This window comes from Mustela nivalis (assembly GCF_964662115.1).
Source record: "Mustela nivalis genome assembly, chromosome: 4".
NCBI lineage: Eukaryota > Metazoa > Chordata > Mammalia > Carnivora > Mustelidae > Mustela > Mustela nivalis.
Genome location: NC_139023.1, coordinates 8555096 through 8567053, shown reverse-complemented (window position 1 = coordinate 8567053; position 11958 = coordinate 8555096). Strand labels below are relative to the sequence as shown.

The following is an 11958-nucleotide window of genomic DNA, read 5'->3' as shown; positions in this document are numbered from 1 at the left end:
GAGCTGGGAGCTGCATGCGGACTCGATCCCAGGACCCCGGGGCCATGACCTGAGCCGAAGGCAAACACCCAAGGGACTGAGCCACTCAGGCGCCCCTATGACTGAATATGTAAGTCACAGGTTATTTCCTGCATACTTGGAAGATGTCAGTTCAAAATCTTTTATGTAAAACAGAGTTAAAATATGTCTTAATTTTCATGGATAATGCTCCTCCTATGTCTCTAGATATTTTCTTGGAAAATAGCTAACAGGTGAGTTGTTTCGAGTCTTAGAAAACTTGCTAGTTTCCCGAATGACTCTACGACTCTGCAAATTATACAATGACATAAAGGAAAAAGAGATAAAATAACTTAACAGAATAAAATAAAATAAACAGTATGACAATGTCAGATCAATAAAAGGGCTGTTCAGTTATTTTAAAATCCAAGAACCCTCACACTAATTTCCTAGCATTCATTCAAATACACTATTTTGTATAAGCTGACTTCTTTAGGTTGAATAACTGATTTCAAAGTATCTTTTCAAGTAGCAGCACATTAGTATTGATGTCCCAATGGCTTTACACAAATATTTGAGGTCTCACTTCTTAAAAAGAAACAGTTCAGTGGCCAAGCCACACAATGAAGAAGAACTTTTAAACACCCAATACATAGTAGATGCTTAATATTTTTTGAATCAACAAAAACTAGCAAAACGTTATTTACCTCAAATGCCAACTAATGGGCTTGTGAAATTTTAGTGACTCAAGAAATTTGTTAATGTTTCCTCATGAACCTTGCTGACAATGTGTCTTTTGTGACAAATTTGTTGATTAAGACAATGACTTCATGATACTCTGCTACGTGCCTACCTCTTTCCTGGTACTAAATGAACCAGGAAAGAAAGTTGGATATTGTATGTAGGGAGAAAAAGTGTCCAGTGAAGCCAATAAATGTGACCAACAATCTGTGTTGAGGGTTATGATGGGTGGAAAGAGAAAGATACTAGGATGCTTGAAAAAACATCTTTGTATCTTGCCCTGGAAATGGTTTTGAGTTTACATTTGAATAAAGATGTATCTGACTGGAGAGTTAATAATATTTCAGTCACAGTAATGAGGAAAGATGATAAGGTCATTGCTCAGGAAGAACTAGAAAGAAGTTAATTCTCCTTACTCTGTTTCCTGCTGAGAATTTCTCTGTCATTACCTCCCTATCTCAGCTTTTTCTTGAGCTTGTTTCTTGGACCATGAGTTTCTGAGTGAGGAAAGGTGGAAAATCATTTTAAGATATTCTGCTGTGGGGCACCTGGGTGGCTCAGTGGGTTAAGCCTCTGCCTTCGGCTCAGGTCACGATCTCAGGGTTCTGGGATCGAGCCCTACATCTCGCTCTTTGCTCAGCGAGGAGCCTGCTTCCCCCCACTCACCGCCTCCTGCCTCTCTGCCTACTTGTGATCTTTCTCTATCTCCTTGTCAAATAGATAAATAAAATCTTTAAAAAAAAAAAGATTTTCTTCTGTTAGACTGGAATTTACAAGAGGAAAGCAAATGGGGTGAGAAGAATAAGAAATGCTCTTATAAACAGAGCCTATCAGTCAGTCACTGTTAAACAATGGGGACATTGGCTTAAAAGTTAAAACAAGGGACTCTTGGGTGGCTCAGTGGGTCAAGTGGCTGCCTTGGGCTCTGACCCCGAGGTCCTGGGATCAAGACTTGAATCAGGCTCCCTGCTATTTGGGAGCCTGCTTTTCTTCTCTCTCTGCTGCTCCCCTTGCTTGTACTTGCTCTCTCTGTCAAATAAAATTTTTTTTTTTTTTAAGATTTTCACTCTTTTTTTTTTTAAGATTTTATTTATTTATTTGACAGAGAGGGATCACAAGTAGGCAGAGAGGCAGGCGGAGAGAGAGGGAGAAGCAGGCTCCCTGCTGAGCAGAGAGCCCGATGCGGGGCTTGATCCCAGGACTCTGGGATCATGACCTGAGCTGAAGGCAGAAGCTTTAACCCACTGAGCCACCCAGGTGCCCCAAATAAATAAAATCTTTAAAAATTTTTGGAAAAAATAATTTACTGTATCCATTCTTTTGATTAAAAAATGTAATTTTGTACATTTGGATATTTTGAGAGTTTCTTCCAGAATTTTAAAGTTATAAAAATTAGGCCAAAAAATGGGAAGTTTAAAGAGTAATGTGTAAGATTCATACATATTTGTAATAGGAAGACAGCTTATGGCCCAAACTTCATCCTTTATTCACAGCCTTCTAAATCACCTTTTTTATTTCGTAGGTACTTGGGACAACATGGAGTTTGGTTTGGGGATTGTGTCTGTTTAAAAAGGAAAGAGAAACTTTCCTTCATGTGGTACACAGGCACTGATATACTCACTAACACTGTTCAGGACCCACTGTATATTGCATTATCCTACATCTCAAAGGATACCTACAGCATGCAAAGAAACCTAGGGCATGCCTTGGCTTTGGCAAGTCTGCACTCCATCTGAGGAGGCAAGTCTTATAGAAGAAACAGAGATCCAGACAATAACACACACGAATGGGCATGTGATGCGTAGGTCCGCCCCGCGTCTCTGCAGGGCTTTGTCTGTATCCTGCAGGGTCTGAGATAGAGAACCATAATTAGGGTCTGAGAATCGAGGAATAGAGGTTTTATTATAATCTGTAATACTGCAAAACTGGAAACACCCTCAAGGTCACCAATAAGACAGAGGTTGGACAAAGGATTGCACATGTGATAGAAAGTCATGCAGCCATTAAAAAGGATGTAACATTGTATATTAACTATACTCGGGTTAAAATTTTTAGAAGACTTTTTTAAAAAAAATTATTTATTTATTTATTTGACAGGCAGAGATCACAAATAGGCAGAGAGACAGGCAGAGAGAGAGGAGAAGCAGGCTCTCTGCTGAGCAGAGAGCCCGATGTGGGGCTCGATCCCAGGACCCTTGTTTGAAGGACAAAATGTAAACTACATAATGACCCCATTTCTATTAAAAATTCTGCGTCTACCTCTATATATGCACTTCTCTACCTATGAGTGATGTGTGTTTGTCTCTGTGTATATGTATGTGTGTGTATATAAGTGCAGATAGAATAGAAAACTAAGGTCAGGGATGCCTGGGTGGCTCCATCGGTTAAGCATCTGCCTTTGGATCAGGTCATGATCCCAGAGTCCTGGGATAGAGCCCCTTATTGGCTCCTTGCTCAACGGGGAACCTGCTTTTCCCTCTACCTGCTGCTCCCTCTCCTTGTGCGCTCTCTCTCTCTCTCTCTCTTTCTGGCAAATAAATAAAATTTTTAAAAGAAAGAAAGAAAACTAATGCCAGATTGTTACCAAAGTTACCCCTGAAGAAGGATGATATAGAATAAAGATGAAGAGAAAGTTATGACTTTTATTGTACATACATCTGCAGTGTATGAGTCTTTTACAATAAATTATATTACATATTTCCCTGTAATATTAGAAGTAAAAGAAAAAAGTAAATATGCTGGGGCTTACATTTTAGGGCAGGCTAAGGTGTCAGCAGTTTATTTTATAACACAAGGGGGGGAAGAATGAGTTTTTCTTCTACCTTCTGGATGAAATGGTAAATACTATATTTGGAAAACAGAAAGCAGCCTATAAACTAGTACACACTGAGCCTTTTATGGTTATTGGCTCATCTTGTATCCACATACTAAAAACAAATCCTAACATTTGTCAACAATCAAGTCAGGAACAACTGCTTTCCTTGTCAACCAAAAAGGGCGGCATCTTTATGTTTTCAGATACTCATAAAGTGTCTTTTAAGCCTATTAATTGCCTTATCAGGGCATCATCACATAGTTATACAGAGAAAATATGTACAATACTTCAGTCTTGTTCTTACCTCCCTAAGTGGGAGGTTATATTTGTCTAAAGGACATGGGGAATGAGGAAGGGAGGGGGTGGTGTGAAGGGAAGGAAAAATGAAATTTAGCAGGAGCCCTGCCCCGCCTGGTGTTTATCTGGGTTGGGCACAGCTTGACCACCCTTCCACTTGTACGTCCCTCTATCCTCACCTCTCCTTCCCTATCTTTTTCCTCCTTACTGGCCTTGAGGTAGCTTGTATAAAAGGCATCAGGAGAGCAGGAAAAACCCCATTGCCGCAAACTTCTAGGCAACCCTACACTCTCACAGCGAGGTCTCCTGTCTCGAGGAACGACTCCAGCTTAGTCTTCTCCACCATGAGCTGCAGACTTAAGGCCACCTCCTCCTGTCCCGGCACCAGCCCCCCCCGGGTCCTACAGGGGCTGTTCCTGCTATCCCTGCTCCTGACGCTGTTTCCCTGGACTGCTGGAAAAAGTAAGAGAAACTCAGGGAAAACTGAGTCGAGTGTCTGCTGCCCTGCAGCAGTGTCTGGGGGAGAGTCTGCCCTGGTTCTCCTGGGGCTGGAGATGGGCATAATATTACTAGCTCGTAAGTGACGAGGGGATGTTGCAAGGACACTGAAGATGTGCCCCGGCACTCTGCTAAGATACTTCACAGAAGGCTTGAAGATGATCGTAGACACAGTGGCTTTATGAGAGAGGTAGAGTTAACAAATAAAGGGACTAGGGAAACGCGTCAAGAGATAAGATCTCCGCTATAATCGTGACCACTAACTGAGCCACACTTTCTACCCTAGCTCCCAGTGTGGACAAGAAGCGGTTCGTTGAACTTCGCTGCATGTGCTTGAATACCGTCTCTGGCATTCATCCAAGTAACATCCAAAGTTTAGAGGTGCTCAGAGCAGGACCCCATTGTGCCAACATCGAAGTGATGTAAGTCCCTGCCTCTGTACCATCGCCATATTGGGTTAGGGAAACTCTCCACTTCCACACCCACTGACACTATTGTTTCCAGCCCTGTGCGTCCCTTCTAATGCCCGGGCACTCACAGAAAATTCCATTCTCTCTTGCAGAGCCACACTGAGGAATGGGAAGGAAATCTGCTTGGACCCAGAAGCTCCCAAAATCAAGAAAATAGTCCAGAAAATTTTGGAAAGCAGTGGGTCAACAGCTTAATCTGTTCACTTTCTGTCAAACCTCTTTATCTCCCAAGAACAGTAAGAGTTTGAAGGCTTGACTTCCTGGAGTTCTTATTTATCCAAAATACCTCTTCATATTGTATTAAATTTTGGATGTGTTTTCCATTCTGCCCCCCAAAGTCATGACATTCTGAGAAGACTGGTTAATAGATGATAGAGAGAAGGTGACAATAAGCAAACTTACTTTCAACATATAATGTGGGGCTTGTTCTCTAACTCTTGGTTAAATGTGGCACTCTGTTTTGCATCCCTTTATCTAAAATTTTCTCTTCAAATACTTATATGTGCATTAAACCTATCTTGCTCTATACCTTACTGTTAGACTAGCTATGCTCATGATGATTAATAGATTTCAGAATGGTTGATGATTTTCAGAATCACACAGATCCCAGAAAGGAGCACTTGCTCAAGAAATGTTTGTTAATTTATTTAGGCACTTAATAGGGTTTTTCAATGTCTTAGTCTTAGGATGTCTTGTTTCAAAGCATTTTCTGAAAGATTTTTCTAATGTTTATTTTAGGCTTCAAACTGTAAAAATAATAAAGTTGTAGAATGTGAGTCTTGTAAGCAGTGGTTACTTATTTTAAAGAGAATATATTTAATATGAGTAGAATAAAAAACACGATGAGGGGCGCCTGGTGGCTCTGTCCATTAAGTGGCTGCCTTTGGCTCAGGTCATGATCTCAAGGTCCCGGGATGGAGTCCCACATCGGGCTCCCTGCTGAGCAAGGAGTCTGCTTCTCCCTCTCCTTCTGCTGCTTTTCTCTTCCTGTCTCTGTCAAATAAATAAATAAATCTTTTAAAAATATGATGAAAAGCTTTAACGTTTTCTATTAAAAAACTCCAGCATTTTCAATATAATAATAATACAGGTTCTATATAGTGCTAAATGTTTTAACCTGACATGTTTGTATATATTTGCATTTACTTAATATCTCCATGGTTACAATTTTAGTATTAGAATGAACCTTGTAAATAAGTAAAATGAAAATGTAAACTTTATCAAACTTCTAATTATTGCTTTATAATCAAGAGAACTTTCATTCTTTTAAAAATTGTTTTTATTTGAATATAGTTGACACCCGATGTTGCATTCATTTCAGCATAGTGATTAAACTTCCCGATACCTTATGCTATGTCCACCAAAAATGTAGGTGTCTCATTACAACATTATTACAACATCGTTTCCTGTATTCCCCATGCGGTGCCTTTATCCCCATGATCTCCTCATTCCGTAACAGGAAGCCCGTGCTCTCTATCCCTCTTCACCCATTTTGCCCTCTCTCTTCCCCCTCCTTCTGGTATTTCTTAGACCCTGAAATTTACACCCACGCTAATCTTACACAGTTAACACGAAATCAAAATTGTTATTGCTTTGTTGTCATATATTACTAATTTTCACCAAACTGTTGGGGGGAAAATGCCTTCATTACCTTTTTATTATTATTTTTTTACACTTCAGTATTCCACAATCTAGCAAACAAAATATCTCATTGACAATTTATGACATTTTAATTTATTATAATAGCTAAACTTTATTGATAAATTTTAATATGCCAGACATATTGAGTGTTTTGTAGGCATGAATTATATAATTTTCACAAGATAGCTATGATCTGGTTAACACGACATCCTCTGCAGAGAGGATAATTGGGTTTAAATGGTTCTGTCAGGGGTGCCTGTGTGACTAAGTGGGTTAAAGCCTCTGCCTTCAGCTCGGGTCATGATCTCAGGGTCCTGGGATTGAGCCCCGCATCGGACTCTCTGCTCCTTGGAGAGCCTGCTTCCTCCTCTCTCTCTGCCTGCCTCTCTGCCTACTTGTAGTCTCTGTCTGTCAAATAAATAAATAAAATCTTTAAAAAAAAATTTTAAAAATGGTTCTGTCATTTGCTAGTTGCATAATTTTGGGCAGGTTGCATAACCTCTCTGTGCCTTGGTTTCTTCGTCTCTAAAATGGTATAATAATATTGCTTATCTCCCAGAGTTGATGTGGAAGTTAAGAGTTAATAAATTCAAAGGCTAGAAGTAGTGCATGTCACACAAAGACCGGTATATAAATGTTAGCGACTATTTGTTATTGTTACTATTCGTATCCACAGCATTACAGAGAAGAAAACTGAAGTGCAAAGAAATTAGGAAATTTGCTCCAAGATCAGATAACTAAGTAAGTGACAGAGTGGGGATTTGAAACTCTGCTTTTAACCACCGCACTACTTTCCTTGATTCTTCTTTCTCTAATAAAGAGATTACTCTGTATATTATACAATGTTATTGGCACACAAAATACAACCTGATCATAAGTAGCATACTGTGATGGTTATAGGAGAAGAAGTAAGATCATTAACCCCAAAATGCACATGGACTTTGGAGAACACTCACGTATTAAGCATTCAGTTCATGAATTTTATATATTACAATCTTCTTTTATTATCTCCTCACCATAAGTTCAGTGCCTTAAAATGTTTTGTCTACAAAATAAAGGCATTTATTAAGTAATAGTTAACAGCAACAACAAATTTATGTGTATGTTTATATTTATATTTATATCAAAGCAGTAAGTGGAGATTACAGTCGTTTTCATTAGTTTTTCTCCAGTAATTCAAAATGGGGGTGCCTGGGTGACTCAGCGGGTTAAAGCCTCTGCCTTCAGCTCAGGTCATGATCCCAGGGTCCTTGGATCGAGCACCGCACTGGGCTCTCTGCTCCCCGGGAAGTCTGCTTCCTCCTCTCTCTGCCACCTCTCTGCCTACTTGTGATCTCTGTCTGTCAAACAAATAAGCAAAATCTTTAAAAAAAAATAATTCAAAATTGCTCAGACATCTTATTTATTTCCCTAGTGGTTTGCTACTAAAAATCAACAGGGCCAGCTCCTGAGACATGACACAGTTTTTTCACTAAGCTATACCTCCTCAGAGGCAGATGTCTTTTATTTTTGTGCATGGATGTTGAACAATTTCATTTAATGCAGAGAAAGCATCATTTAATGGTCACTTACCACTTCCTGCAAATATTGAAATCCAGGGGTAAGGTCGCACAAAGCCAGGGTGCTGCCCCTTCATCCCCCAAACCATCCCTTTTATCTCTTCTCTTTGTCACTAACCCTATTTGGGATCTCAAGTTTTAATGCAATACACTTGTCTAAGTCATAGCATATTCTGTATGAATCATTGCATTGGATGCTGGGTATTAAAAAAAAAAAAGTGTAAATCACACAGAATTGTCCTTGAAGAGATCATTGTCCGGCAGAAGAGGCAGATAGCTCAACAAATCATTACACCATGTGGAACACACACTAATATAGAAACAAGCTCTAACTACATAAAGAAACAACTCATCAGTAAGTCAAAGCCTCAGAATCATTTTCAACATGTACTATCTTCTTGTCTGTAGTATGTTATATCAAGTCCCTACCCATGTGCTAGAATAAGGTTAAACATTATGATGTCTTACCTCATAGAGCTTTCCATTTAGGAAGAGAAAACATTTTAAACACTTCCAAATAGACACACAGACACACATACACATGCATATACATCTGTGTGTCTAATGTACATGAGTGCAGGCTGCCTGGGTGACTGTCTGTTGAGCATCTTGATTGACTCTTGATTTTGCTCAGGTCATGATCTCAGGGTCTTGGGATGAAGCCCCATGGTGGGGTCCATGCTCAGTGGTGAGTCTGCCTGCGATTCTCCCTCCCTCTGCCCTTCCCCCCACTCATGTGTGCTCTCTCTCTAAAATAAGGAAATAAAATCTTTACCCCAAAATGTACAGGTGCGCGTGTTTGGAAGATGTGTGAGAAGTTGCAAAGGCAGAAGGTGCCAAAATACCCAATGGGAAACACAATTAGCTGTAGCCATCAGGAAAGGCCTCTCTGAGGACATGATATTAGGCTAACACCAGAAATTTCAATAGGACTTAGTCAGTTGAAAGGCAAGGGGTGGGATCCTAAGAGAAAGAACACTGGAGGCCCAGGAAGTCAACTGCACACCCTGCAGAGGTGTGGTCCCGCTGAGCATTCAGAACCAGCTAGTTGCCCACAGGGGGCTATGATGCCCTTCACTGCTATTAATCAGCATGAGGGAAAGCCTCTGGCTTTGAGATGAGGTCGTCCTTTGCCCTAATCAAGAGCCCAAGTCATCCTTTTTCAGGAAAGGGAGGATGTTCCATATTGACCTCTTGACCTTTCCTGCGTGCAATTCTGTCGCCTGCCCTCCACCCGCTCTTCTGAATCTTCCCTACACTCCCCTCCAGGTGCTCTGTGTCCTCCTGAGAGCACCACTGCTCTGGCGACAGGACAGCCTGCCTTAAACGGCCTGGGCTGGGTCACAGGAGGCTCTGGGGAAAGTGGCCTGGAAACTCCTTCTTCACCTCATTCTGGGCCCAGCCCCATGGAGAAACATCTAGGCACCAAGTTTTTAAAGAAAGAACGCGTTCAAATATTACTTCTGCAATTTTTCTCAGAGGACCATTTTAGCTGAGAATAACAGACTTTGCTCCCTAGAGTATACAGGATGAAGGCTCCTAGCGTGGGAGAGATCAAGAGACTGAAGAGGACTTCCACATTCGGGCGAAATTCAAAACTGAGTCATCATCTAAAGATCAAAATACCACATTCAACTTTTTACCAGCAAGAAAACAATTACTAAGGACACACCTTGAACACCCACAGCCACCCAACTCAACTGTTAATCTATAACTGGAAATCTGTAGGAAAGGCAGGGGAGAGTATGCGGTGCTTGGAAAGTTGAGAGTTGAGAAGAAACAAAAACTGCCTCCAGTTAATAATAAACAGTTTCATTAATGGAAAAAAAAATAAAAAAAAAATAAAAAACAAATCAAATATAAAAAAAAAAAAAAAACTGCCTCCGGTCGGAAGGTACTAGCCCTGTACACTGCAACATGGTGACCACGGAGAAGTCTACGGTAACATGTGACAAAGGCAAGACATGTAAGCGTCAAGTACTGTTTCTACTGCACCCAGGAGCCTGTATATGAGTTCATGTTGGGGTTGTGGATCCTGCTTTCAGTGCCCAGCCAAGACAGATGACCTCAGGCTTCCTCCCCACCCCCACTAATCTTAGCTGGCCAGGGCCTAGCTCTTCCCAGAAGTATCCCAGCTTCCCCATCCTCCAACCCAAGCTTCCGGACCCTGGGGATAAAACAGGCCTGGAGAGTCTTGGGAGCCACTGGCCTGCAGAAGCCCCAGCCCCGACTGCCTTGCACTCTCGGCTTCTGCTTGTTCCTCCTGGACATGAGCGTCGGAGCACGTTCCCGTGCCCCCAGCCCCTGCCTGGGCCGGGGGCTGCTGCTCCTGGGACTGCTGCTCCCGCCAGCGGTGGTCGCCCTCCCCACAGGTGAGACCTAAATAAGGCATTGTGGGGTCAGAGGGAAGCAGAGAGAGAGAGAGAGTCGGGGAACCCCTCGGGATGGGGCTGAATCTCTCACTCTTTGAGTTCTTTCCAGTGTGTGGGGGCTGTGCCAAGCGCTGCCAGGGGCACTTTACTATGCAGTCAATAGCGCTCCCCCGAGGGGGTATGATTTGTGGGGGAGGACATGAAAGCCACTTTACGACGGTTTCCCAAGAAAGAGCCCTAAGGTAAGTTTGGTGGTTCCCTGAGTCAACACACTCTCTCTTCCGCTGTCCTCTCCCTGACCCAAGCCCCAGCGGACCTGGAGGGAGGAGACGAGGACCTGCGCTGCGTGTGTCTGAAGACCACCTCCCTAGTCCGCCCCAAGCACATCAGCAGCCTGGAGGTCATCGGTGTGTCAAGCTACTGTCCCACCCCCCAGATGATGTGAGTCTCGCCGCCTGCTTCTTGGCGCCGGCCGGCTCGCTGCTCCTCTCCCTTCCCCTGCGCGCCGAGGAGCCCCCCTCGGGCCGCCCCTCCTCGCCGGCCTTCGCCGGGTCCTGCGTCCGCACCCTCCACCCCGCGTCTAATCACTCCCTCGTTCAAACCCGAGCCCTGAAAGGCGGGTCTCTTCTCTCCCTGGCAGAGCTTCGCTGAAGGATGGGAGGAAAATATGCCTGGACCCGAGTGCCCCTGTGTATAAGAAAATAATTAGGAAGCTTTTGAAGAGCTAGTTACGGGCTGCCTGACCCTGTACCTTTTCGACAGAGCATGTTTTTTATTTTAGTTTTTCCATGTTCAGCCTAACTGTGGAAAAAATCTTCTGAAGTTTTTATGATACTTCAAATTCTTAATAAACAAAATAAATCGACTTATGGTATAGTCAAGTTATTTTTTAATAGAACGAAGAAATAGCATCCACACATCATTTCATTAAAAAAAAATCTCCAAAATTTTAAGCAAAAATACATTTGAGGTAAAGTTTGGCTTAGTAAAGACTGGCTTCACTTGGTGTTATGCCTTGACAGATACAGATTTGCATATTTACGTACTGCATTACTTCATTCATTTACATATTAATGTTGTAATTAGATCTGCCAGTAAAAATTAATCACACTTAACTGTTATTGGCTTTTTAAATCAGAGAAAGGCAACTATCATAGGGTTTCCCTCACGTGGAATGTAAGAAACAGCTCAGAGGATCATAGGGGAAGGGAGGGAAAACTGAATGGGAAGTCACCGGAGAGGGAGACAAGCCATGAGAGGCTCTTGACTCCCGGAAAACAAACTGAGGGCTGTGGAAGGGAGCTGGGTGGGGGGATGCGGTAGCCTGGGGGTGGGCATTAAGGAGGACACCTGATGTAATGCGCAATGGGGGTTACACGCAACTGATGCATTGTTGAACACCGCCTCTGAAACTAATAATGTATGTTATGATGGCTAATTGAATTTAAATTAAAAAAAAATGTTTGGTTAAAAAAATAAGTTACTAGGTTTTTTAAAAATCAATCAATCAATCAGATACTACTTTTATCCTCTTAAGATTTACACTCTACCCTAGTATTAGACAAATT

At 42.1% G+C, this 11958-nt stretch overlaps 2 protein-coding genes across 2 annotated transcripts; both read left to right on the top strand.

Annotated features, from left to right (window-relative positions):
• Positions 1-4052: 4052 nt before the first annotated feature.
• Positions 4053-5847, top strand: LOC309862794 (platelet basic protein-like). Its single transcript, XM_082727046.1, has 3 exons — positions 4053-4312; positions 4635-4770; positions 4911-5847. The coding sequence occupies exons 1-3, from the start codon at positions 4195-4197 to the stop codon at positions 5011-5013; spliced, it is 357 nt and encodes a 118-aa protein (XP_082583172.1). The 5' UTR covers positions 4053-4194; the 3' UTR covers positions 5014-5847.
• A 4096-nt stretch (positions 5848-9943) lies between these two features.
• Positions 9944-11255, top strand: LOC309863156 (uncharacterized protein). The gene is made up of 3 exons (XM_082727616.1): positions 9944-10390; positions 10696-10831; positions 11031-11255. The coding sequence occupies exons 1-3, from the start codon at positions 10080-10082 to the stop codon at positions 11085-11087; spliced, it is 504 nt and encodes a 167-aa protein (XP_082583742.1). The 5' UTR covers positions 9944-10079; the 3' UTR covers positions 11088-11255.
• The last annotated feature ends 703 nt before the right edge of the window (positions 11256-11958 follow it).